We start from the raw sequence: 25592 nt of genomic DNA, 5'->3' as shown, positions 1-25592 counted from the left end.
GTTCCCTGCCTCTTCTCGAAGCACAGAGATGGCCACCCCCAGCCTTCACCAAGGCCCCAGCAAGTCTGATCAGCCTCCCCCCAATACCCCCATTTCAGATGAACACACAAAACACAGGCACAGAAAATTGATGACGTGACTTACCTCAGGTCATCAGCAGAGCCAGGAACACGATATCGGTATTTGGCGCTCTATGAAATACTGCCTCCACTGATTAGCTATGAAGGGCCAACTGACCTGTCCTTGGGGTTAAAACTAAGCGGTATGTAGAGGGCACACATGGGAATAGCATCTAGCTGAATCTGAATATTCTCTCTGTGCTAGAAGAGATGGCATGGAAGTTGCTTTCTTTGGCTAATCCCAGCCTCATTTTAGGGCATTTAGCAAAACTGAAAGCTCATATAAATCACATAACACAGCCGGGACCTTTTTTGGGCAAACTAATTCCATCTGCTATTCCCTAGCCACTTGTAAGTTCTATACACTGACTGAAACAGGACTAGTAATGTGGCTGAGGATCACTGATTATAATAAGAGGTTTGCAGGATCTTTCTGGTGAAGAGAAAGCCCAGTTTGGATGGATTCCAAATGATGACCTCCCAAAACACATTAGATAGTGCCTAGTAAAAACCCATGAAGTTAAAATGAGAGATACTGGGAGCAGGCATCTCATAATACTAACCATAATGGGAAAACAACAAAAGGGAAGACTATTGTGCTAATTAGGGTAGATTTATTAGTTCATGAAGGAAAAATTACAATGTTATTGCTCATCACTTTGTGTCATTAAACTTCACTACATTAAAAAAAAGTCTTCCTAGTTATCTGAAGAATTCATGGTCAAAACACAGCAGGGCCCTGTGCAAACTGAGCAAAATTAACAGGATTTCATAGGGATATAGCTAAGGACAAATTGTGGCCCTAAATTTGGAGAACAGAACTAGAGCATTTTGTTCCAAGGAACTCTAGGGACAGTAAAATAACTCACCTGTTGAAGGTCTCCAGTGGAGAAGCTGATAAACATTGTGGGTATCAACATAAAAAAAGCATTATAGAAAAGGACTCCGTATTTTCCCAGCTCCTGTGAAAAACGAAACACACCTTTTGGAAACCTGGACCATTTGATATCAACCAACATTCCTGTAATATCCCTTCAGGCAATTTACTTATGAATGTGCAAAGCTTCATGCAAAATAATTTAAATGACAAATTTGTTACAATTAGGTTTCAAAACTAAACACTGAGCTGAACTACCATTTCGCATAGCCTGCCTGCAGATTCAGTAAAGCAGCACCTCCTTGGCTCACATTCAAACATACATGGCTCTAACAATACAGGTAGAAACTCTGTTAGGTCCGTATCTTTAATTGCTTTGCATCATACAGCAGAAGCGTTAGCCTGCAATAGCAGTCCATGGGAAAAAAAATGAGGCATAGGGGAAATTTTTAGGAGTGCAGCACTGGCTCCAACATTACTTCCCCAGCACCAGTGTAGCGATGAGGAGAAAAGGGACGATCCTTGGGTAGTAACACAGAGCATTTCAAGTCACTGGCAACTGATGTAACTCAGAGCAATCCTGAGGCTCTTGGATATTTTGTTGATGGACTGGCCTGCCACCAGGGTTGGCCTTTGAGGAGGGCTGTGAAGGGGGTGCCGTTTCCACGATCTGATTTGATTCCAACCTGACCTGCAGAGCCAAGAGCACATGAGCTGACAAAGGCGGCGGGCAGGCAAGCAGCAGAGCTGGGAGGGGTGAGACAGGAGCTGCAGGAGGCAGCTGGACAACCAGCCAAGACCTCCGGACTGGGGTACCCCTCCACCCCCTGCTCCTTGTGGGCAGCCATTGATGTTCCTGGCTCCTCCCCAGCCACTCTGGCCTGGGACTCTCCTGTCTGAGGCAACAGAAGGTGGTGAGAGGCTGATGTCAGGGTGACCCCTCCGAGCTGGGGAGATGGGACGGGGTGGGAATCTGTGTGCTGCTGCTGCCTTTGGTTGGTTGTGTCTGAACACAAGCCCTCAGGCTCCTGGCCTTGAGTGCTCTCTTCAAGAGACAGTGCATGCATATGCTCATCAGGCATGCACACTCTCTCTCCACTCCACTCCACAACACCAGGCCTCCCTACCTCAGGTCACTTCACCACCTAGGCTGTGCTGAGGCATCAGCAGCTACATTCTCCTACCTCTCCTTGTGCATCCCCTGGTCTGTCTGGGGCAAAGGAGCAGCCCTCCAGTGTGGGAACCTACAGCAATGCCAGCTGTCTTGTGCATCCAGCTGGCTCAGTTTCCCCAGGTGGGTGCAAGAGCTGGGGGAGCAGGATGTAGAAGTGAAGGAAGTACAGTGCAAGGACAGGGGCACAGGAGGATTCAGGGGGTTGGAGTGAAATGGGCACAGTGCAGGGGGGCAGGAGTGAAGGGTACAGGGATGGTGTACAGGTGGTAGGGAGAAGAGGAATGAAGATGCCACAGTGAAGGGGTTGGGGCATACGAAAGAGATGCAGGTGTTAGGGGGACACTGCAGGAAGGGAGGTGGAAAGTGAGAGTGGCTGGGGAGACTAGGGAGCCTATGGGGATGACAAGTACTGGGGCACCATGACCAAAAGGGCCAAAGGCACCAAAATGTGAACTTGCTCAGGTGCCTTTTTGCCTACTGCCGGCCCTGCCTCTCAGAGAGGAAGCCACGAATCAGAGTAGTACGAAGGCATTTTAGCTACACAGTGTAGTCCTTGACTGTTGCTAAATATCTGGGCTTTAATTTTTGCTTTAAAATGATAGCTTAATGGCCCCATCTATTTCTGCAGAATTTAAAGAATTGCTGGTAACACATGGAAGAGGTTCAGTTTGAGCTCTGTGATTACAAAAGAACATACATCCATTGTAGGTGTTACATCTTGGCCCCAATGAAGTCAATGGAAAAACTCCTATCTACTTCATTACTGCCTGGGTTTCACACCAGCTGTTCAACACTTGGTGTCTCAGGCTATAAAGACTGCCTGCTTTATAGCTCTTGATATTTTGGAGAGCTGTTCCTTGACAATATAAGAGATTGTTTCATAATCTATTCTTTTTGTGTTTGTTTATTCCTGCATCATTTTGTTTTTGTCATTTCTGTGTTGGAAAAACACAAGAAAAACTGAAGGAAACAAGAATTACAACTCCATCATGGCTTCATCTTAAAAATAACAGGGTAAAATTTAAAGAATTTGTTAGTTTGGGGGAGGCGGGGACTGTCAAACTGTGATATTAAATTGCTTAATGGGAGTCCCAATATCACCCAGCTATGGAAAGAGGCAATCCTCCACAAAACCCTTACTTACTGCTTCAAACATGGTCTTGTCGAACCACCTAGTGGTGCAAGATGGTTCATTTTCCATGCAGTCAATCCTGGGCTCTCTAACGCCACCTGTTACGGTGATGCTGATATATGTAGTGATGTAAAATCCTAGGTTACTAAGAATTAAATTGAGAATATCACCACTCCCAGCTCATTTATATAATAATTTGTGATCAAAAACTTGTTTTCCTCTGGATACACATGATAACAAACAAACTTTGTGTTTACTCTAGCCTTTGAACAGAGTTCAAAAGAGTTACTTTTTGAGAAAGTGAAGTTTATTTTTCCTTCTTTAATAAAACAAGATGATGTTACCCTCTTCCTCAAAATTTTATTTGGGTGAAAATCAAGTATGTTATTCGCCCTTCCATAGTCTGAGAAATTCCTAATAGCTTTTCCCTAAACAAGTCTATATTAAAAACACATATCTTAACTGGAACATGAAGGCAAATAAAACTGACTGTTTGTCAGATTGGTGTTACCGAACTCATACTCAAGAAGTCACACACTTTCCCTTATTGCGTGAATAAAATGACTAAGTACAGCCTGATCACCCCAAAATTACCTTTGGATCCATTTTCTGTTTAGTATATACTCCATTTGCTGCTGTGAAGATATCATTTAGCAACACATAGATGTAGCCTTCCAAACTGAAAGAGAGATCTGACCTGGAAAAAAAGTGCTTTTATATAGCTATAGATATATAAAAATATACACACAAAAGAATATAAACCATGCAAATCCCAGCAAATTCAGGGTTTTGCCATAAGTCTTTTGGGTTTTTTTGTTTTTTTTTTGGTATGCTGAATTATTTTACATTTCCACAAATACGTCATTATTACAAGCAGGATAGCTCTTCACAGAAATTCATACAATAAAGGCCTGTCAGTACTGTTCCAGTCTACTTTTGCACAATTTTTCTTCCTACCTCAATCCTGACAACGTGTCCAATAGTTACCGAACTTTTTCACATAAGCAATAACTATGGATTGAAATCTAATAAATGTTTATAAGCGGACTGACAGGAAAAAACTTTCTCTTCTGTTTTGTTGGGTGGTACTATTAAGTTCATGCCAGATGGTAATTATTCACTCAGCTACACCTAACTGCTTTATACTTTGTTTGCAGGTAACCAAATATGGTCCATTTCTCAATGGAATTCCACTGAATGGTTGGTGTTTGCTACAGACCACCAGATCAGGTACATGCGGATTTCTTCAGACAACTAAGAGAAGCTTTCAAATCACAGGCCCTGGTTCTCCTGGGAGACTTACCACCCAGACATTTGTTGGGAGACCAATACAGCAGCACACAAACAATCTAGAAAGTTTCTGGAGAATGTTGGGGATAACTTCATGGTACAAGTGCTAAAGGAACTGACGAGGGGCTGTGTGCAGCTTGACCTGCTACTCGCCAACAGTGAAGAAATAGTAGGAGAAACAGAAGTGAATGGCAACCTGGGCTGCAGTGATCATGAGATGGTAGATTTCAGAATTCTGATGAAAGGAAGAAAGGTGATCAGTACAATACAGACCCCTGATTTCAGAAGACCAGATTTCGACTCCCTGAGGGAACTGATGGGCAAGATCCCCTGCGAAGCTAATATGAAGGGGAAAGGAATCCAGAAGAAGAGGCAGTATTTTAAAGAAGGAGGAGTATAAATATATAGCTGGAGAATACCACGGAGTAATCAGGAAGGCGAAAGCACAATTGGAACTGCAGCTAGCAAGGAACGTGAAGGGCAACAAGAAAAGTTTCTACAGGAATGCTGACAATAAGAGGGAGATCAGGGAGGGTGTGGGGCCATTACTGGATGAGGGAGGTTAGCTGGTAACAGATGATATGGGAAAGATGAAGTGCTCAATGCTTTTTTTTTTGCCTCAGTATTCATGGACAGTTTCAGCTACCAGACTAAAGCACTAGGCAATGCAGCATGGGAAGGAGGTGGGCAGCCCTTGGTGGGGAAAGAACAGGTTAAGAGCTGTTCAGAAAAGCTAGACACACACAAATCTATGGGTCTGGATTTAAATACATCCAAGGATACTACAAAAATTTTCTACTGAGGCTATTGTCTTTGACAACTCGGGGAGATCAGGAGAGGTCCGGGATGACTGGAAAAAAGGCAAACGTAGTGCTCATCTTTAAAAAAGGAAAAAAGGACAATCCAGGGAGCCATAGACCAGTCAGCCTTACCTCAATCCCCAGAAAAATAATGGACGGGATCCTCAAGGAATCCATTTTGAAGCACTTGGATGAGGGGAAAGTGATCGAGAGGAGTCAACATGGTTTTACCAAGGGCAAGTCATGCCTGACCAATCTGATTAGCTTCTATGATGAGGTAACTGGCTCTGTGGACATGGGGAAGTCAATGGATGTGATACACCTTGACTTGAGAAAAGCTTTTGATACAGTCTCCCACAACATTCCTGCTCATAAGTTAACGAAGTATGGACTGGATACATGCACTATAGGATGGATAGAAAACTGGGTGGATGGTTGAGCCCAATGGGTAGTAATCAATACCTCAATGTCTGGTGGGTGGTCAGTTTCACGTGGGGTGTCCCAGGGATCAGTTCCAGGGCAAGTATTGTTCAACATCTTTATTAATGACCTGGAAGAGGGGATAGATTGCACCCGCAGCAAATATGCAAATGACAGTAAGCTAGGGGGAGAGGTAGATATGTTGGATGGTAGGGACAGGGTCCAGAGTGACCGTGATAAATTGGAGATTTGGGCCAAAAGGAATCTGATGAGGTTCAACAAGGAGAAGTGCAGAGTCCTGCACTTGGGATGGAAGAATCTTAAGCACGATTACAGGCTGGGGACCAACTGGCTAAGTAGCAGTGCAGCAGAAAAGGACCTGGGGATTACAGTGAATGAGAGGCTAGATATGAGTCACAAGTGCGCCCTTGTACCCAAGAAGGCTAACAGCATATTGGGGTGCATTAGGAGAAGCATTTCCAGCAGATCTAGAAACGTTATTATTCCCCTCTGCTCAGCACTGGTGAGGTCACATCTGAAGTACTGCATCCAGTTCTGGGCCCCCCAGCATGGAAAGGACGTGGATGCACTGGAGTGGGTTCAGCAGAAGGGGAATAAAAATGATTAGGGGGGTGAAGCACATGACCAATGAGGAGAGGCTGAGGGAGTTGGGCTTATTTAGTCTGCAGAAGAGAAGAGTGAGGGGCAATTTGATAGCAGCCTTCAGCTTCCTGAAGGGGAGCTTTAAAGAGGATGGAAAGAGGCTGTTCTCAGTAGTGATGGATGGCAGAACAAGGAGCAATGGTCTGAATTTACAGTGGGAGAGGTGTAGTTTGGATATTAGGAAAAACTTTTTCACCATGAGCGTGATGAAGCACTGTATGTGTTACCTAGAGAGCTGGTAGAATCTCCATCCCTAAAGGTTTTGAAGTCCCAGCTTGACAAAGTTCTGGCTGGGATGATTTAATTATGGTTGATCCTGCTTTACGCAGTGGGCTGGACTAGATGACCTCCTAAAGTCTCTTCCAGCCCTAGAATTCCATGACTCTATGAATAAAATAACTTTCTAACAGGAAATGCAGAGGAGACAATAGAATACACCTGCTCTCCGAAACTATCCGTCTCAAATTTAAACTTGTGCAAAATTGTAGAAATGATGTAGATCGCAGGCCTGTCAATGGGGGTGGGGGAAGCAAAGAGGACAGTTGCATGGGGCCCCTTTGAAATGCCGCCGCAGAGCTACTCTGCTATTTTGCACATATCTGATGGGGGTGCCCAGCACCACGATGAGAGTGGTGCCATGGACTGACTGCCCATAGCCCCACCCCTTCTGCCCTGGGCCTTGCACCTTGCGAAGCTGGCACTGGCGGTCAGCCCTGCTGAGTACATGAAAACTAACAGACTGCTTTCCCCCCCGCCGTGAAGAGCTGGAAGGGCATTTCTTATGTATAACTACATTATACTGTCCCTATCTACAATAGCAAGTTTTTTTTCGGAAAAACAGGCCCTTTTCTGAAAGATCATGCAGGGCGTCCACAAATGCAGTCTTTCACTCCTGGATGAGGAAGAACACCTTCTTTTGAAAGACTTTCAAAAGAAGGTGTGTGTAGAGGCTCCATGGGTCCCTCTTTCAAAAGAGGGGTCCACCATGGCACTGGCTAGCTGGGGCACAGAGATGCTCTGGTGAGCGTTCCCAGAGCTCTATGCTCCCTGCATCTGGCCATGGTTAAAGTCGCAGGGACTCAGAAACCCAGTGGCAGGAAGCTGAGAGTGTGCTGGCAGCAAAGGCAGAAGCCAGAAGCCACACGACCTCACAGCCACCCCCTGCAGCCGGACTCATGCCATGGCCACCAGATAGCTCCCAAATTACCCTCAGGTGACCCCCACTAAGCCTCCAGATTGAGGGTGCCCTCCTGGACAGAGCCAGAGATCAAGGACCTCCTGGATCTCTAGCAGCAGGAGGACGTCCTCCACACAACCACCAGCAAATGGAGGAACGCTCCCGCCTATGCCCATTGACCACCACCCTCACTCAGGGGCAGGGGACAGCTCCCCCATGCCATCCTTGACATGGCAGCTGAAGAGTCCCCTGCAGCTGCAGTTGAGGAGGAGCCAGGGCCATCCAGACTTTCCATGAATCCTGGCAACCTAGGGCCAGAGACCGTGGGCCCCTCAGATGACGGCAAGTCATCTGATGGGACCTATATCATTGTGATCCCGACAGGTTCATCCAGCCAGGTGGCCTCCAGCTGGGTGTCCCCAGACATCCCCTGGAACCCCAGGTAAGTGCCCAGTGCCCTGCACCACACAGGGTGGGGGCGGGGTGGCCGACCCTGCCACAGCCCAAGGTGGGACACAAGCAACAGCCTGGCCCTAGACGGCCCAGTGAGGAGTGCAGCCCCAGTATGGAGGCATGCCCACAGGAGGCACTCAGCACCTGACCTGGCTGACAGGCTGAGGGCTCTATGCACATAGTGGGGGCTTGGAAAGGCCTGGTTGCAGCTGTCTCACCCGTGACCCAGTTGGGGCCCCTCCAAGGCCACACACTCCCCATCGCCTGCTAGCCTATTCCCAGGAGCCATGTGAGGCAGGACCTGCCATGCACAGCACACATGCCACTACATCCGGAACATCCCATCCCTCAGCACGGGGGTGGGGGGCATGGCACTCAGGGCTGTGCTGCAGGACTGATGTGCCATCTCTTTCTCCCCTTCCATCCTTACAGCTGTGCTGTCTGAGAGCAGCGAGAGCCCTCTCCACCCTGCCTCCCTGGAGCCACAGAGTCCACCCACAGAGGCTGAGAGGGCCAGGCCACCCTCACCACCAGTGGCTGGGCAGGCCCACACCCAGAGGGACCATCGCCACAGCTGGATGACAAGGCTGCTACTTACACGGCTGCCTTCCAGGAGCAAAACGAGCTGCTCTAGTAGTGGCTGACAATGGACAACACTGACCTGGCATGGCAGTGGGAGGACTGGGGCGAGGTTGTAGACATGCTCTGGACCACATGTAGGCTCCTTAACAAGCCACCAGCCCCCCCACCCCGACTGCCCTCACTGCTCTGCTCCCACCTGACCTCTCTCCTGCTATGATGTGGGACCTCACGAAGTAACTCATGGCCAGAGGAGGACTACCACAGCAGCTCCCCACACTGAGCCCCTGCTCCCCCCTCATATCCCTACCTCCCTGTGATCCCAGCCACACTGAGGACCCCACACCTGGGTGGGAGGGGTTCTGTGGTCACTGGGGCTTCTAGCCCTCCACCCCCTTGAAGACTGAGGCCCACCACCCTCTGTCCCAATCCTTCCCTCCCAGTTCAGGCGCCCCCAGGCCCTGTCCCAGGCTCCTCTACTGTACTTAGTTCCCCCCAGCTGTAGTTCCTAGAGTCTTTAACTGTTTGAAAATTTTCTTGCGTATTTTACAACATAGTTTATTTGTCCAAACACCCCCATGTCCCTTACTAGTGGGGTGGCTGGGCAGGAGAGGTTGTGGGGGAAGATGGTGGAGCTGCAACCCAGCAGGGACTGCATGGGATGTCCAGGGCGGGGTCACTGGGTCTCATGTGTGAAAGCCTCCCTCTGGGCCTCCCAGATGTGGAGTCTGTCACGGTGGGCCTGACAGTCTTGTGGTGCAGTGGGCTGCTTGTACACTGGCCTGGCCTCAACCACCCAACCTGCAGGGATGGTCCCCTCCTTCGCCTCCATGAGGTTGTGGAGGACGCAGCACACCCCCACTACCTGGGGGATGTTCTGCACCCAAACATCAAGGCACATGAGGAAGCACTTGAAACTTGCCTTCAAGTGCCCAAAGGCACACTCAACCAGGTAACATGCCCAGGTGAGGCAGCTGTTAAACAGCACCTGGGAGGGGTTGGGGTGGCCTGCGTATGGCCACACAAGCCACGGCTGCAGGGGAGAGGCTCAGTTGCCCACTATGCTCTGGGGCATGGTGATGTCCCCTAGTGTGAGCTCCACGGGGGGATGTAGGTCCCTGCCTCCATGCTCTGGCAGAGGCTGGAGTTGTTGAAGACCCACGAGTCATGGGCCCAGCCCAACCAGGCCACATAAATGTCCATGGAACAGCCCCTATGGTTCAGCAGGACTTGCAGCACCACAGAATGGCAGCCCTTGTGGTTCACATAGTGGCCGGCACTGTGGTCCAGGGCTCAGATGGCAATGTGGGGGCCACTGATTGCGCCAAAGCAGTGGGGGAAGCCCAGGTCAGCAAAGCCCCAAATTGGCCCTTTAAGGGAACACATGGCTGGTGCTCCCAGAAGGGCTTTCTGGCCATGCGACCCTGTGCACGGTCTTTCCTGGCCCATTTTTTCCAAAGAGCGTCCAGGCTTGTGTTGCCACATGCTTTCGAAAGAGCAGATTGAAAGATTGATGCACTTTTGGTGTACGGAAGCAATCTTTCAAAAGATGATTTTCCAGAAGATCTCTTCTGGAAAATCTTTTGGAAGATCATTGTAATACAGACATGGCCATTGAGTTTTGTTAAAGAAAAACAGTTGAGTTTTTATATTCTTGCTTGCTGTGTTATTTATATTAGCGCATACATACAAAATCTAGTAAAAATCTAGATTACAAAAACATTCTTCAATTAGAACTAGATTTTGCCCTTATATGTTTTTGACCCCATCCACTTTAGCGGATCTCTTCTCTAATTTATTTAATAGGATTTACACCCATCTAGGGGAAAATTGGCCCCTTAATAGCAATGAAAAAAAATTCAGATACTACTTAATGAGAACAAACAAAAGCCTTACCCAGCAGCTATGAAAGCCCCAAGAATGATGGCAAATACACTGATCATAATACTCAGTGAATATCGTTTCCTGTAGACAAAAATTAGAAATGTTCATAATCAGAATATTAGAAAAGAAACTAACAAGCTTCTAGTCCATTTAAAAGGCTTCGTAAGCAGTTAGTATTTAGAAAATAACTAATAAAAGGACAAATCTTGGTGGCACTAAACAGTCACTGTTCTTTTTGATGCTAAGGAGAGTTCTGCCTATAATGCCATCAGGATCCGATCCTGTGAAAATATAAATCATTAAAATCTGCAGTTCAACAGATTCTTATTACAGTTTTACTTTGGCAATGCTGTCATAATTCAAATATAGTCTCTCTTCAGATACTGTTATTTTAACAAAATTACTTTGGGTTCTGCAAACACACCTGGATAAATGGCTTGTCTGTACTACCACCTTCCTTCGAAGGAAGGATGGTAATTAGGGTGTTGGGAGTTTACTAATGAAGTGCTGTGGTGCATAGGCAGCACTTCATTAAGCAAATTCCCCCGCACGGCAAATTCGAAATTTTGAGGAGTAAAGGAACTTCGAAGTTGCCCCAGCACTTCAAAGTACCGGTGGGTGAGCCGCAGCTAGATGCGTGCCAGTACTTCAAGGTTTTAAAACTTTGAAGTTGCCGGGGCAGGGCGGGGGCATTTGCTTAATGGAGTGCTGCATATGCAGAGCAGCATTTCATTAGTAAGCTCCCAACACCCTACTTACCATCCTTCCTTTGAAGGAAGGCGGTAGTGTAGATAAGCCCACAGTGTCACAGGTTATCAAAAGGTCCTCTGCTACTAGATAATTTCCAAAGTAAAGTCAAGAAAAATACATTTCTGTGCTGGTGACAGTGAAATATATTCTGCCTCAGGTACACAGAAGACAAAAAAAGATGTGTAGGCCCATGGGCATGGTGTAGGGCTGGTGGGGGGCAGTTCCATGTTCCTGGAAGGGGCAGCCAGCTCTCTGCACTGCCCAGAGCATGGCAACCTGCCCCCAAGAGCTACATGGAACACACTGGCTATGTCTACACTAGCCAAAAACTTCAAAATGGCCATGCAAATGGCCATTTCGAAGTTTACTAATGAAATGCTGAAATACATATTCAGCGCCTCATTAGCATGCGGGCGGCCGCGGCACTTCGAAATTGACGTGGCTCGCCACCGCATGGCTCCTTTTTGAAAGGACCCCGCCTACTTCGAAGTCCCCTTATTCCCATCTGCTCATAGGAATAAGGGGACTTTGAAGTAAGCGGGGTCCTTTCAAAAAGGAGCCTGGTCTGGATGAGCTGCGCGGTGGCAAGCCGCGTCAATTTCAAAGTGCTGTGGCTGCTTGCGTGCTAATGAGCCACTGTGTGGTAACAGCCACTGTGTGGTACTCCAGCAGTGATTTAAAAGGCCAAAGGCAACAGTTCCCAACACCTGCCCCTCCATACCCACACACACACACACACACAAGTTGGTGGGCCTGCTCAAGTACACTGATGCAATGTTTATTCGCTGTAACTCACAATATAACTTGGTCTATTGATTCAGGAAATGGTTATTAGACCTTCTTTTAGATCTAACTGATTTATTTTTAATCATTTTGGCCAAAGAATGCTGTTTATATTGAGTGGGAGGTGCCCACTTTGCCTTTTTTGAGCAGGTACTCTGTGAGGCCCAACCCAGCAAGCTGCTCTGCATGAGCAGCCTCCTGCATAGCTCCACTAATTTCACCAGGGCTCCACGTGGACATGAGGGTCTGCCTGCTCGGAGCAGCTGGAAGAATTGATGTCTAAAAAGAGCAGACCTTAGCCAACAAACAACAATTTGGCCCAAACCATGCTTATTCAGGTGAAGTGAAGTCAATGGACTTGCTCATATGAATAAAAGTGAACAGCTTTTGTCCTAGATCCACCAAAATGTATTTTTTTAATTCTCACAAATAGATTCCAACCAATTTCTACACTTTTCTCTGAGTTTCTCTAATCAGCGAGAAACAGCCAGGTGAATATCATAAATACTCCACTTGGTAATGACAAAGGTAAACATAAAAGATACTTAGATATTTTGCAAATGAAACATACACACACCACACACACACAAATCACCCAAGTATGATGATTTCCAGCAGTAATGTAAGTGGAATGGTAAACTTCCTGAGCACTGTAAACATCGGCAAACTGTCCAAAAAAAAGGAAGAATTAAAAAAAATGATCCAAGCACTGTGAAATGCAAAGCATTTTTATTCATTTCATTTTTACCTAACTTCACTATGCAGATGAACTAATTAGACCAGCATTAAGAAGTTAGCAGAATGAATTCACTGCCTGTTACCATACATAAAAATGTCAGGCTGACTCCAGGCTCAGATTAGATAGCATAATCACTAAAAAAGAGGCCTGCCAATTTTTCAAAACAAACAGGTCACAGCTACGTGCTACAAAATTCGCAGAGTACAAAAACAGTAAAAGGAATAGAAATCATTAATTTCAAATTCCACCTACTGCAGCCCCTATGAACTAATATTTTCTATAGAAATCTTAGTTACAATAAATAATGAGGACCTTTTTGTAAAGTTTAAAGATGTCCAGTGAATACAGCTCTGTAAATGAATAAAAGAAATCTAATTCAGGGGACTGTGTTTAATATCTAACAGTTTTTTAGTTTCAAAAATGAGACATAAGCAAAAAGGCAGAGCATACTAGAAACATATAAGATGGTAGTAACCCCGTCTATTAAATACATTTTGTTGCATTTGAATAACAGTGTTAGTATACAAAGAATGATGCATTATGGGGTCTTATGGATTTACCGATATTTCCTTCGCAGCTCATGTTTTGGAAATTAGACACCGCATCCATCTGGACAAATTAATCCCTTATACAAGGTAATGACTAGTGATCATGTTAAAAAAGCCCAGTTTCAGGCTTAGAAGTCTTACTGTAGGTTGAACCTCCCTAGTACAGCACTCTCATTTGGCAACATCTGTAATGCAGTATAATTTCAGTTAGCCAGATGACTGCTTTTCGTGGATGTGGCCAAGTTTCCCGTGGCCCCATAAAGCTGGTTACAGCCACCTGTCCTGGCTCTCTGTTTCCTGTGCTATTTAACTCTAATTTACCCCAATTGTATTCTAAGAGCCCAGTAAGTCAGGGAAATGTTGGTAATGCTGCTAGATAACATTGACCTCCCCTGGTCTGGCAAATTCTCTCCATCGGCATCAGTCAAATTCCAAGGGTGAAAGACCAGAGACTTCAACCTGTACTCACTGAAATATTGGATTTACACAAAGGTCATTTACATCTTATGTTGCACACAAACTCCTTCACAAACTAGATGTAAGGTGGAATATTTGCATGGTGAATTCCATATGAACATGTAAAACACTGCAGTATTCCTTAATGTTATGATATGAAGTCATGGAGCATGTGATGAATAAATCTAAATGTGTCTTGCTTTTGGAATTATAATAAAACAATTTCTTTTATTTCACAGTAACTAGTGAACCAAACTACATCAAAACTCACTGCTAAATTTTACTGAGCCAAAAGCAATTCCAAATTCACATGAGCAAATGAATTATTAATTACCACAATATCGCAGGCCACATAGGACAGTTATAAAAGGATCAGTCATATTGGAAAATTGCCCAGTAACTTCAGTATGTCTATTGGTGACTACATGCTACATATCATGAGGAAAGAGTTTCAGAAGCAGGTCCCTCATCTCTTTAAATTATAGAAAATACATTAATTATCTCAAAAAGAGAAAAGCATTATATGTATATACACACCACTAAATCCTTTTAAACTTACAAAACACATATCTGAACCCTTTAATTGTTATTTTTAAATTATGTAATTTACCATTAATACACTATAAAACACAAAAAGGTTTATGATGGGGATTTTCATGGTTTTTTTCAAACTGTGGTCCACATTATCAGAGGTTTTCTCTACGAGCTCTTGCCCTGCCCATTTACAGGCAAACTGACCTTTCCTGCTTCCAGTGACATCTCACTACTCTGTGGGTGGTAAACACACTTAACTGCTTCAGATCGAAAAGTTAACTGAGGAATGTATGTGCCTTTTTAGTTGTATTCTATGCAGTAAATGTTTAGTTCCATTGAGAAACATTTAACTCCTCTTTTGTTTTTCATGTCGTTGCCTCTCTCAGGTGCTCTGTTTCTCTAGGCCGGAAACAAGGACCAGCAAGCCCAGCTCCACAGACGACAGTTTGGGAACTTCTGGTATAATATTGCAAATTGCCCCATGAGCACAACTACAGCCTCAAGTGCTACTACAGCTCATCCTGGTCCTGCCAATAATCCTTATACTTGAAGCCCTGCTGTGAAGGAAAGCACCATGGAGTAGTGGCATATAGAAAATGTAAGTACGAACACTATTTGTATGTCCTCTGATCAGCCTGCCCTTCCTGTTCAGTGGAACCAAGCTGGTTCCACTACACATGAATTCCACCAATCCCCTGTACCATTCTACACAACTCACACAAGACTTTTGTATACATAGGAAAAAATAAGTAAAATAATAAAATCTAGATCTTATAAAGGGCCTTTCACCACAGTTCTCAAAACTAAGGCTATTGTAACACACCTGTCTATGTGTTGTTCGCTATCCCACGTAATGGTACCTAGACCACCTGACAGAGAAAGAATCAGTGTTGTCTACAGCCTTAGCTGAGAGCCAGCTGGCTTTTAGCTCAAACTGCAGAGGTGCCTCTACTAAGTGTAACTGCCCTCAGGCAGACTCAAACTATGTCTACACTAGAGCATAACGTCGATTTTAAGGGAGCTAGCTCAATTTCATAATGTACGGTCTTCACTACAAATGTCATCAAGTCAATTTTACAGGATCCTAAGGTCAACTTTCCTACTCCAACTTTTTCATGAGGAATAACACCAAATTCAAATGTACAAGGTCAACTTAATGCTAGAGTAGACACAGCGTTATTTAATTTGACTTTACTGGCCTCCAGAAGTATCCCACAATGCCCCCAGTGTGTCCGGTCTGACCATCTCCAGGTGAGCAGGAAGAAGGAAATAGGAATCAGGAATCAGCCTGGGCTCTCTGGCTGCCCTCCGCACCACGTGGCTGCCCCCTAACATGCAACTGTTAGGCTCTCCGACTGCCCTCTGCACCATGTGGTTGCTGGGCTCTGCGGCTTGACCCTCCCACCCCTCATGGCTTCTAGGCTCTCCAGCTGCCCCACCACCACATGGCTGCTTGGCTCTCCAGGTGCCCACTCCTCCCACAAACCAGATGGCTGCCAGGTCAAAATGAAATGTCTCAAAATAACACTATCAAAAGGAAGTATTTCAACAATACCAAATACAACTTTTCAATAGGTCCAAATGGAAACTTTTCAAATTTTTATTTCTGCATTTTACCCTTCTCAGGACGGCCCCACTAGCCTTATAATGGCATGTGACAAGACAGGTTGTGGAAAAGTGGATGGAAAATTCATCTGGCAATTTGATTTCAATGGGAGCAGGGAGTGAGGTCAGTGCGCTCTGGGATGATGACACCCACAACCACCTGCAGCACATTTTTTCCCATTACACACTGGCACAGAAACCCAGCATGTAACAGGGATGCAGGAGCTGTGGGATAGGTACCCACAATGCACTGCTGACACAGTCAAACTTAAAGGTAATGGGGACACACTATGTCAACTTTCTAACCGTGTGGTATAAAGTCGACTTAAATTTTGACTTTATTTTCTAGTGTAGACACAGGCCTATTTACATGCACAGGCGTATAAAGGCATTTTTCTTAGGTCTCATCTACATTAGGGATCAAAGCCGATCCCAAATACGCAATTCTAGCCAAGCCATTTGCATAGCTAGAATGGATGTATCAGGATCAACTTTCTTCCCTGGTGTAGATCAGGGCTCTTTGAGCTCGCGTTGACATCCCTTACTCGGTGTGTCAGCGTGGAGTACCAGGGTCAATGGCTCAGCCCAGAGAGATTGATTTTGCCACATCTTCACACACACAGCAAAACTGATCCCCAGAAGATCAATGGCGGCACACCGATCCCCTGGTAAGTAAAGACATACCCTTGTCGGTCTCACTCCTCTTGCTGGGTTACCCAGGGAATGTTGGCCATTCACAAGGAAGGAAAACATTTGACAAACACATGAATCTATGCAGTGAAACTGCATTCAGTGTCTCTCTGTGGGCACCGCCTGCGGGAGTCTCCCCTACACACAGCACAGAGGTTGTAAACTGATCAGCTGCTTTGTTTGAGATTTTCAAAGCAGTTCTGGAGATTTAGTCGTACATCGCCCATTAAAATTAATGTGCAGCTCTTGCACTACTTTGAAAATATTAACCTTTACCCTTATACTTTGTACCCACAAGAAGAAAGTAATAAAAATAAATGGTCTAGTTATGACCTGTGTTTACTGTACCTTAGTTTGCTGGTGCTTGATAATCCACTTACGTGATTTCCAACATAAAGCAGAGGCAGAGGAAACAACTGCAATAAAATCACAACACAGTTCTGATTAAACCTATGCTTTAAATTACTGCTGAGGAACTTAAGTTATTTTACGAGTGTAAGTATCAGAGGGGTAGCCATGTTAGTCTGGATCTGCAAAAGCAATGAGGGGTCCTGTGGCACCTTATAGACTAACAGAAATGTATGAGCATAAGCTTTTGGGGCAAAGACTCACTTCGTCAGATGTAGGTGAAAAGTTACTTCATTTCCAAAAGAGATTCTTTCTCTTAAGTGTGTGGGGGGGGGGAATCCCCACATTCACTGTATTTATTAAGTCAGATACTTAGTGGTGTTCATTGGCTTAACTCCATTGCCTCCCACAGAGCAAAACTCCTAGTTCAGCTGAGGAACCAGCCTAATATAAGTTAAAAAAAATACAGAGTGCATCTCTCTGGTCTGGTACTTGTTGGGCCGGCAATATCCATGGTCTAGCAGGGCCACAGATGTTGTTGGACCAGAGACCCTTTAGACCAGAGAGCCCTTGGAGCAGTGTCAGAGGCTGCTGGCAGCTGGGAATGGAGCTGGTCCAGTGGGCCAGCAGCCCATAGGGCTGGGGACAGCAGATCCTGCAAAGCTGGGAAGCAGCGCCCAGTGGGGAGGGCTGGTGCACCTCTTCCCCCCCCCGACTCCCACCCCAGCCCATACGCCTAACCTCCCCTGGTCAGGCAAACTCCTTTGTTCAGGACCAATCAGGTCATGAGGGTGCTGGACCAGGAAGGTCTAATCTGTACTCAGCACTTGGCTGGTTTCACTTTTGTGCAATTGATACTTGGTTGTTAGCCTTGCATTGAACCTAGATTTAGACAGGAAGCAATTGAGCAGGTGGAAGAAAAGCATGAGTGATCTGTGGGAATACAGTGGAGTACCCAGAGGAGCCTACAATACTATGTATAGACAAAATTGTAAGTACAGCTATTGAATCCTAACGAACAATGATAAAAATTATACAGACTGCTGCAAAGAAAAATTAAATGGTTAGGGATAAGTTAGACTGTAGGCCCTTTAGTGCAGTACCTGTAACAAGGTGGTCCTGACAGTGACAGGAGCCTTTGGGCCCTACCATCATGTAAACATGCAAGTATATTGCATCTACCCTGAAAAGGGATACATGGCTCCTCGCATGCTCTAACACAGAAAGACCACGGGAGTCTAAAGCCAACAGAGGCAACCAAAGTGAACAGAGAGGAGTCATAGCCCTAGCATGGCTCTGGAACAGCTGGAACAGCATAGCTGCGTCTACACGTGCACGCTACTTCGAAGTAGTGGCACCAACTTCGAAGTTAGGCGGCGAGACGTCGAAGTCGCTAACCTCATGAGGAGATAGGAATAACGCCCTACTTCGACGTTCAACGTCGAAGTAGGGACCGTGTAGACGATCCGCGTCCCGCAACGTCGAAATTGCTGGGTCCTCCATGGCGGCCATCAGCTGGGGGGTTGAGAGATGCTCTCTCTCCAGCCCCTGCGGGGCTCTATGGTCACCGTGGGCAGCAGCCCTTAGCCCAGGGCTTCTGGCTGCTTCTGCGGCAGCTGGGGATCTATGCTGCAGGCACAGGGTCTGCAACCAGTTGTCAGCTCTGTGGATCTTGTGTTGTTTAGTGCAACTGTGTCTGGGAGGGGCCCTTTAAGGGAGCGGCTTGCTGTTGAGTCCGCCCTGTGACCCTGTCTGCAGCTGTGCCTGGCATCCCTATTTCGATGTGTGCTACTTTGACGTGTAGACATTCCCTCGCTGCGCCTATTTCGATGTTGGGCTGAGCAATGTCGAAGTTGAACATCGACGTTGCTGGCCCTAGAGAACGTGTAGACGTTATTCATCGAAATAGCCTATTTCGATGTTGGCTGCACGTGTAGACGTAGCCCATGTGTGGTAAAAAGAAAAGAAAAAAAAAAAAAGCATGCCACATCCTGGTGTTGCTATATGTGTTCCCCAAGAGACACCGAATTCTGTGCTTTAAAACTCTAGATGACAAAAACATACAGACAGAAACACCTTATTTATTTTTAAAATTATACCATATTTGCTCTGAAGTGGAAGGGAAGAACAAAAGTGACAGCCGGAAAGGAGTGAACAAATATTTATAGCCTATAAATCTCCCATAAAATGACCATACAAACATTTGGTAATAACAACCATCTGCTGCAGCATTTTATTGAGAAAGGGAACTTTTGCTATAGGGGTGCAATTGAGTGTAATGGAAGAGAGAATATAATTTCACTTATTGTAATGGTGAAAAAACACAGACAACTGTAACTCACATACCACAATCCTAGAGGCCAGTGAAAAATTTGCCCAACAAGACCCCAGTACTGAGGACTCCTGCTGAAATCAGCAGTTTGCAAGCTTGGGTCTCAACTTCAAAGTTCAAATTAAATTAAAAGTTCAAAGATTCTCCATGTCAAATGTGAGTCCAATCAGGCCAACTGCCGGGCTCCTTGCATGCCAACTGAAAGCACCTGGCCTCTAGAATGAGTACTTCAGATGCGGCCTCATCAAAGCCAAATAAAGAGGAACCATCACTTCTCTGGATCTACTGGCAACGTTCCTCTCGATGCAACCTAATATGCCATTAGCCTTCTTGGCTACAACAGCACACTGTTGACTCATGTCCAGCTTCTCATCCACTACAACTCCCAGGTCCTTTCCTGCAGAACTATTACTCAGCCAGTCAGACCCCAGCCTGTAACACTACTTGGGATTCTTCCAGCCCAAGTGCAGGACTCTGCACTTGTCCTTATTGAATCTCATCAGATTTCTTGCAGCCCAGTCTTCCAATTTGTCTAAGTCACTGTGGACCCTAACCTCTACCCTCCAGCATATCTACCTCTTCCCCAGCTTAGTGTAATCCGCAAACTTGCTGAGGGTGCAATCCAACCCCTCATCCAGGTCACTGATAAAAATGTTGAACAGAACAGGACCCAGAACCGAACCTTGGGGCACTCCACTAGAAACCGACCGCCATCCTGACATCGAGCCGTTGATCACTACCCTTTGGGCCTGACCTTTTAGCCAGCTTTCTATCCATCTTACCGTCCATTTATCCAGTCCGCATTCCTTTAACTTGCTGACAAGAATATTGTGGGAGACAGTATCAAAAGCTTTGCTCAAGTCAAGATAAATCACATCCATTGATTTTCCCCTATCCACAGAGATAGTTATCTCATCGTAGAAACTAATCAGATTGGTCAGGCATGACTTGCCCTTCCCAAGTCCATGCCGACTATTCCTGATCACTTTCCCCTCCTCCAAGTGCCTCAAAATGACTTCCTTGAGGAATATTACATGATTTTTCCAGGGACTGATGTAAGACTGACCAGCCTATAATTCCCTGGAGCATTCTTCTTCCCTTTTTTAAAGATGGGCACTACATTTACTTCTTTCCAGTCATCTGGGATCTCTCCCGATCTCCATGACTTTTCAAAGATAATGGCCAAGGGCTTGTCAATGACATATGCCAACTCCCTCGGAACCCTCAGATGAATTAGGTCTGGGACCATGGATATATGTACGTTTAGCTTTTTTAGATAACTCCTAACCTGTTCTTTCCCCACCAAAGGCTGTCCACCTTCATCCCACAATCCATCACTTATCGCATTAGTCCAGGAGCTGTTCTTGTACGTGAAGACACAGGCAAAGAAAGCATTAAGTACTTCAGCTTTCTGCACATCATCTGTCACTGGGTTACCTCCCTCATCCAGTAAGGGCTCCACGCCCTCTCTGATCACCTTCTTCTTGCTAACATGCCTATAGAAACTTTTCTTGTTGTCCTTCACATTCCTCGTGAGTCGCAATTCCAGTTGCGCTTTCGCCTTCCTGATAACTCCCCTACATTCTTGAGCTATACCCTTATACCCCTCCCTCGACATCTGTCAAAATTTCCACTTTTTGTAAGCTCCCTTTTTGTGCCTAACTTTTCCCAGGATTTCCCCAGTAAGCCAGTCTGGTCTCCTGCCATATTTACTTCTCTTGCTGTGCATTGGGACAGTTTCTTTCTGTGCCTTCAATAGGGCTTCCTTAAGATACTGCCAGTTTTCCTGGACTCCTTTTCCCTCCACTGTAGCATCCCAGGTGATTCTGCCCATCAGGTTCCTGAGGGAGTCAAAGTCTGCTTTTCTGAAGTCCAAGGTGTGTAATTTGCTGCTCTCTTTCCTTCCTTTGGTCAGGATCCTGAAGTCTACCATCTCATGATCACTGCTTCCCAGGTTGTCACCCACCTCTACCTTCCCTATTAGTTTCTCCCTGTTTGTATGCAGCAGGTCGAGCCATGCACGACCTCTGGTCGGGTCCTTCAGCACTTGTACCAAGAAGTGATCCCCAACATTCTCCAGAAACCTCCTGGACTGCTTGTGTACTGCCATAATGGTCTCCCAACAGATGCCAGGGTAATTAAAATCCCCCACAATAACGACAGCCGGTGGTCCGGAAACTTCTCTCAGTTGTCCAAAAAAAGTCTCATCTACCTCGTCATCCTGATTTGGCGGCCTGTAGCAGACACCAACCACCACATCTCCAGTGCTGCCTACACCGCGAAGCTTGACCCATAGATTCTCAACAGGTTTTCCTCTCTCTGTGTACTGGAGTTCCAAGCAATCATAGCGCTCTCTTACATAAAGTGCAACTCCTCCTCCTTTTCTCCCTTGCCTGTTCTTCCTGAACAGTTTATACCCTTTCATGACAGCGCTCCAGTCATGCGCGTGATCCCCTTGTATTTTTTTAATGAGGTTCTTGGGCAGGCCTGACTTGTCGCAGCTTCCACATTAGCACACCTGGCCATGCCAAGTAACCAGATAGCAATCTGGTGTCACGGCAACACATAGCATTTTAGCAAATTTTCCAAGCTTTTGGTCACACAGCATGAGTAGGTGTTCTTTCTCTGTATCTCTTAGTTTTAGGAGGGTGATTGGCAACCTGCAGAAGCATGGGGATTTGCATCTGTTTTTTTTTTTTAAATATGCTTCCTGCTCTTTTACATTTGCCTGCAGCAGCAGTTGGGTGCTCCATTCCCCAACCCCCAATGCGGTTTGCAGGCTCAGTGGGGCTTCTCACCCCATCCATGTCCCTTTCCCCATCATCATTTCTTTTGATTTTTCAGGACTCCTGGCACCATGTGGCTGCCATGCTCTCCTGGGCATTTCCCATGCCATGTCCCTTTCCACGAGCATTTGATTTGACTTTTTCAGGACTCTGTGGTGCCACACAGCCGCCGTGCTCTGCTGGGCGTTTCCCCTCCCAAATCCCTTTATACCCAGGCTTTCGTTGGATTATTTTTTCTCTTTACATTACTTTTATTGTACATCAAACCCTCCCCATGCAGCCATCCATGTGGCTGTAATCAAACCCTTCCCCACTATCCCTTCTATGTGGCTTGATCATTGTGGAGGACTGCTCCAAGAACAGCCAAAAAATTTTTTTCCCTGCCCCAGGACATCCCCTGGTGGCTTCTCATACTTTGCATCCCTCCCCTCCCCCCAGAAAGAAGACAATTGCTTATAGCTTACCATGTCCAAAAAGAAGTGTGCTGGATAAGTGATGGCAAATGATGTATTGTGAAATGCATGCTTACTGTCCCATCCTTAATAAACCTTCAGTGGCCTTCAAAAGACAACTTTCCCTGACAGTAGACACAGAGACCCATTCATTTCATAGCATATTATGAGAATTGTGTCTTAATTAAGAACAGAAGGAGAAAGAGGTGTAAGCAGGATGTCATCCTACAGCACATGGAGAGGAATGAAGCTGAGCACACCAAGCTTACAAAGGACACTGCTCAGCGGCGTTACAGTACAGCTTAGTGGCATCACAGTCAAGCTGAATTGCATCAGAGAATGGTGGATTGACAGCAACAGCAAGCGGCAAAGCAGACTGAGGTTGCTGCAAAGCTCGTAACAGCAGTGACCGAGCAAACAGAGGTCCTTCGCTCCCTGCTGCAGCTCAAAAGGGCCTCCCAACACAACAGTGCAAGAGCCAATACCTGCTGCCGGGAGTCCCCTGAGGAGATGTCGCCCACCCCCTGTTGTTGTGCTCCCTGCACACGGGGAGGGAAGTCAAGGACAGCCTTGCTGCACCAGCTACAGGGTCCACTGCAAAAGGCTAGTCACATACCCTTGAGAAGGCTTCTTTTCCCAGCCACTTAAACCTCTCCTCCTCTGAAAATAAAATCATTCCTTTGAGCTCAGTGTGATTTTTGTGGTGTGCAGAAATGTGGGGAAGACGGGGGGGACATAAATTATTGTGGGGATTGGAGGAGGGCTGAAGGTACAGCTGCCCACTGATACTCCCTGGTCCACTGTGGACACACAGCTGAGGGAACCAGGCAGGTTGCGGGGCGGGCGGAAGGCACAGCTGCCCACCACGTGCATTGTACTTACTGCAACTTAACCCCCTCCCACCAAGTAAAAGCATTCATTCATTAAGACACGGTTATGATTTACTGGCATTATGTCAGAGAAATACATCGGTAGCATGTGCATTGCAGATCATTCATGAAGCTATTTTTTAAAGCTTCCCTTATTGCTGTTTCCTCGCTGTGGTAATGGTGGATGGTGGTGTAGGCAGCTGCGACTAAGCCCTGCCTATGGCCTCAACTTCAGAATTCCAGATGGATGGGAAAGTCTCCCACCTGGATTCACATACGTTGTGCAAAATAGTGCACGCTGTAATAACAGTGGGGACACATTAGCTTCAGAAATGTCCAAACGAGTCAATAAACATCTGAACCTCACTTTTAAACGGCCAAAGGTGCATTCCATCACCATTCTGCACCTGCTGAGTCTGTGACTGAAGTCCTCCCTGCTGGGGTCCACGGCTCCTGTGTAGAGCTTTATAAGGCAAGGCAGCAGAGGGTAAGCAAGGCTGCCCAATATAACAACAGGCATCTCCACTTCACCAATAATGATTTTCCAATCTGGGAAAAAAATCCCATTCAGGACCTTTCTGCACAGTCCAGAATTTTGGAAGATGAGTGCTTCGTGAACCCTCCCTGACCAGCCAACACCGATGTCAGTGAAACAAACTTTGTGATCTACCAACTCCTGCAACACAAGTGAGAAGTACCCCTTTCGGTTTATATACTTAGAGGCTAGGTAGACTGGGGCCACGATGGGGATGTGCGTGCCATCTATTGTCCCATAGCAGCTAGGAACATGGTCTTCCTGAGGAGAAGCCAACGGATTACACAGGCCACCTGCATCACCATGGACCCCACTGTAGATCTGCCCACACTGAATTGATTTGCCATTGACCAGTAGCTGTTGGGCATTGCAAACTTCCACAATGCGATTGCCACTCGCTCCTGAACCATTAAATCCAGCCTTATTCTTGTGTTGCTGCGCTTCAGGGGAGAGGCCAGCAAATCACAAAGTTCCGTAAGAGTGGACTTACACATGCGAAAGTTCTGCACCCATGGCTGGTCATCCCAGGACTCCAAAACAATGTGGTACCACCAGCGTGCGCTGGTCTCACAAGTCTAAAACCACCACTCCACTGTCACTATTGCATCCAAGGCAGCCAGCAGCTCTCACTTCGTGGACCACAGTTGGGAGATGTGCTCTTCCAAACCATTGTCGTCATCAGCAGCAGTAGCACCATTATGATACTGAACTGTCACTGAACTTTGTAACCGAAGACAAAATTGAGCAACAGCCGAAATTATGTGTGCTATGAGTTGAAGTATTTGGGGATCCATGCTTGCGCTGGAATGCTGCAGCAGGAAATGGTGCAATCTCCAGTTCATTTTTGCATGGTTACTGGTGCTCTGAATTCTGGGACAGTGCTTTGCATTCTGGGATTCAAACATGAAACGCCCACAACCAACTGGGGCTAAGGCACTTGGGTACCTACCCACGATGCAATGCTCACGCTGTTGAACTTGCACAGGGCAATAGGGACGCAGAAAGTCAATACGGAAAAAAAGTGGGTTGAATTTCAAAAAGCTTTGTGGACACAATTCAAATTCATAATATTGAGGTTAAATAATCAAATTTATTAAAATCGAATTTATTTCACAGTGTAGACAGAACCTGAAAGGGAATCTAACTGTGCTACAGTTAGTTACAGCCTAAATATGCTTTACAAGGTAAAAGAATCAACAAATAAATTGCAACTGAAGTGCTTAGACAAGAAAAATCCAGTAATACGGTAGGTACATAACCGCTGAAATGCTGGAACACCAATTGTCTGAGACATAGTTCCAGAAAATCTCCAAAGTGTTACTATTGAAAAATATAAAAGGACATGCCTGGCACCGAGGATAGGTCTATACATCAAAGTTATTCCAAAATAGCGGCTGCTATTTCGAAATAACTATGCAAGCATCTACACAATGCAACTGCTATGTCAAAATAATTTTGAAATAGTGGATGCTTTATACTGAAATTGGTAAACCTCATTCTATGACAAATAGTGCCGATAGGTATTTCAATAGGTATTTCAAAATAGGTATTTCAAAATAGGGGCTGTGTAGACAGGGAATAGAGCCTATTTTGAAGT

The 25592-nt window shown here is 45.9% G+C and overlaps 1 protein-coding gene across 3 annotated transcripts in view; it reads right to left on the bottom strand.

Annotated features, from left to right (window-relative positions):
• SLC35D2 (solute carrier family 35 member D2) overlaps window positions 1-25592 on the bottom strand; it is a 54526-nt gene that overhangs the window by 12724 nt on the left and 16210 nt on the right. For 2 of the 3 annotated variants that reach the window (XM_074995112.1, XM_074995110.1), the window contains exons 4-8: window positions 17022-17089; window positions 12697-12768; window positions 10581-10649; window positions 3897-3999; window positions 989-1081 (exon numbers count right to left, since the gene is read on the bottom strand). In XM_074995112.1, coding sequence (XP_074851213.1) covers window positions 989-1081; window positions 3897-3999; window positions 10581-10649; window positions 12697-12768; window positions 17022-17089 — 405 coding nt within the window. The remainder of the gene's footprint in view (window positions 1-988; window positions 1082-3896; window positions 4000-10580; window positions 10650-12696; window positions 12769-17021; window positions 17090-25592) is intronic. The other variant, XM_074995111.1, reaches the window with a different exon arrangement.

The sequence above is a fragment of the Carettochelys insculpta genome, chromosome 5 (assembly GCF_033958435.1).
Source record: "Carettochelys insculpta isolate YL-2023 chromosome 5, ASM3395843v1, whole genome shotgun sequence".
Taxonomy (NCBI): Eukaryota; Metazoa; Chordata; order Testudines; family Carettochelyidae; genus Carettochelys; species Carettochelys insculpta.
This window is presented reverse-complemented; position numbering and strand designations above follow the sequence as displayed.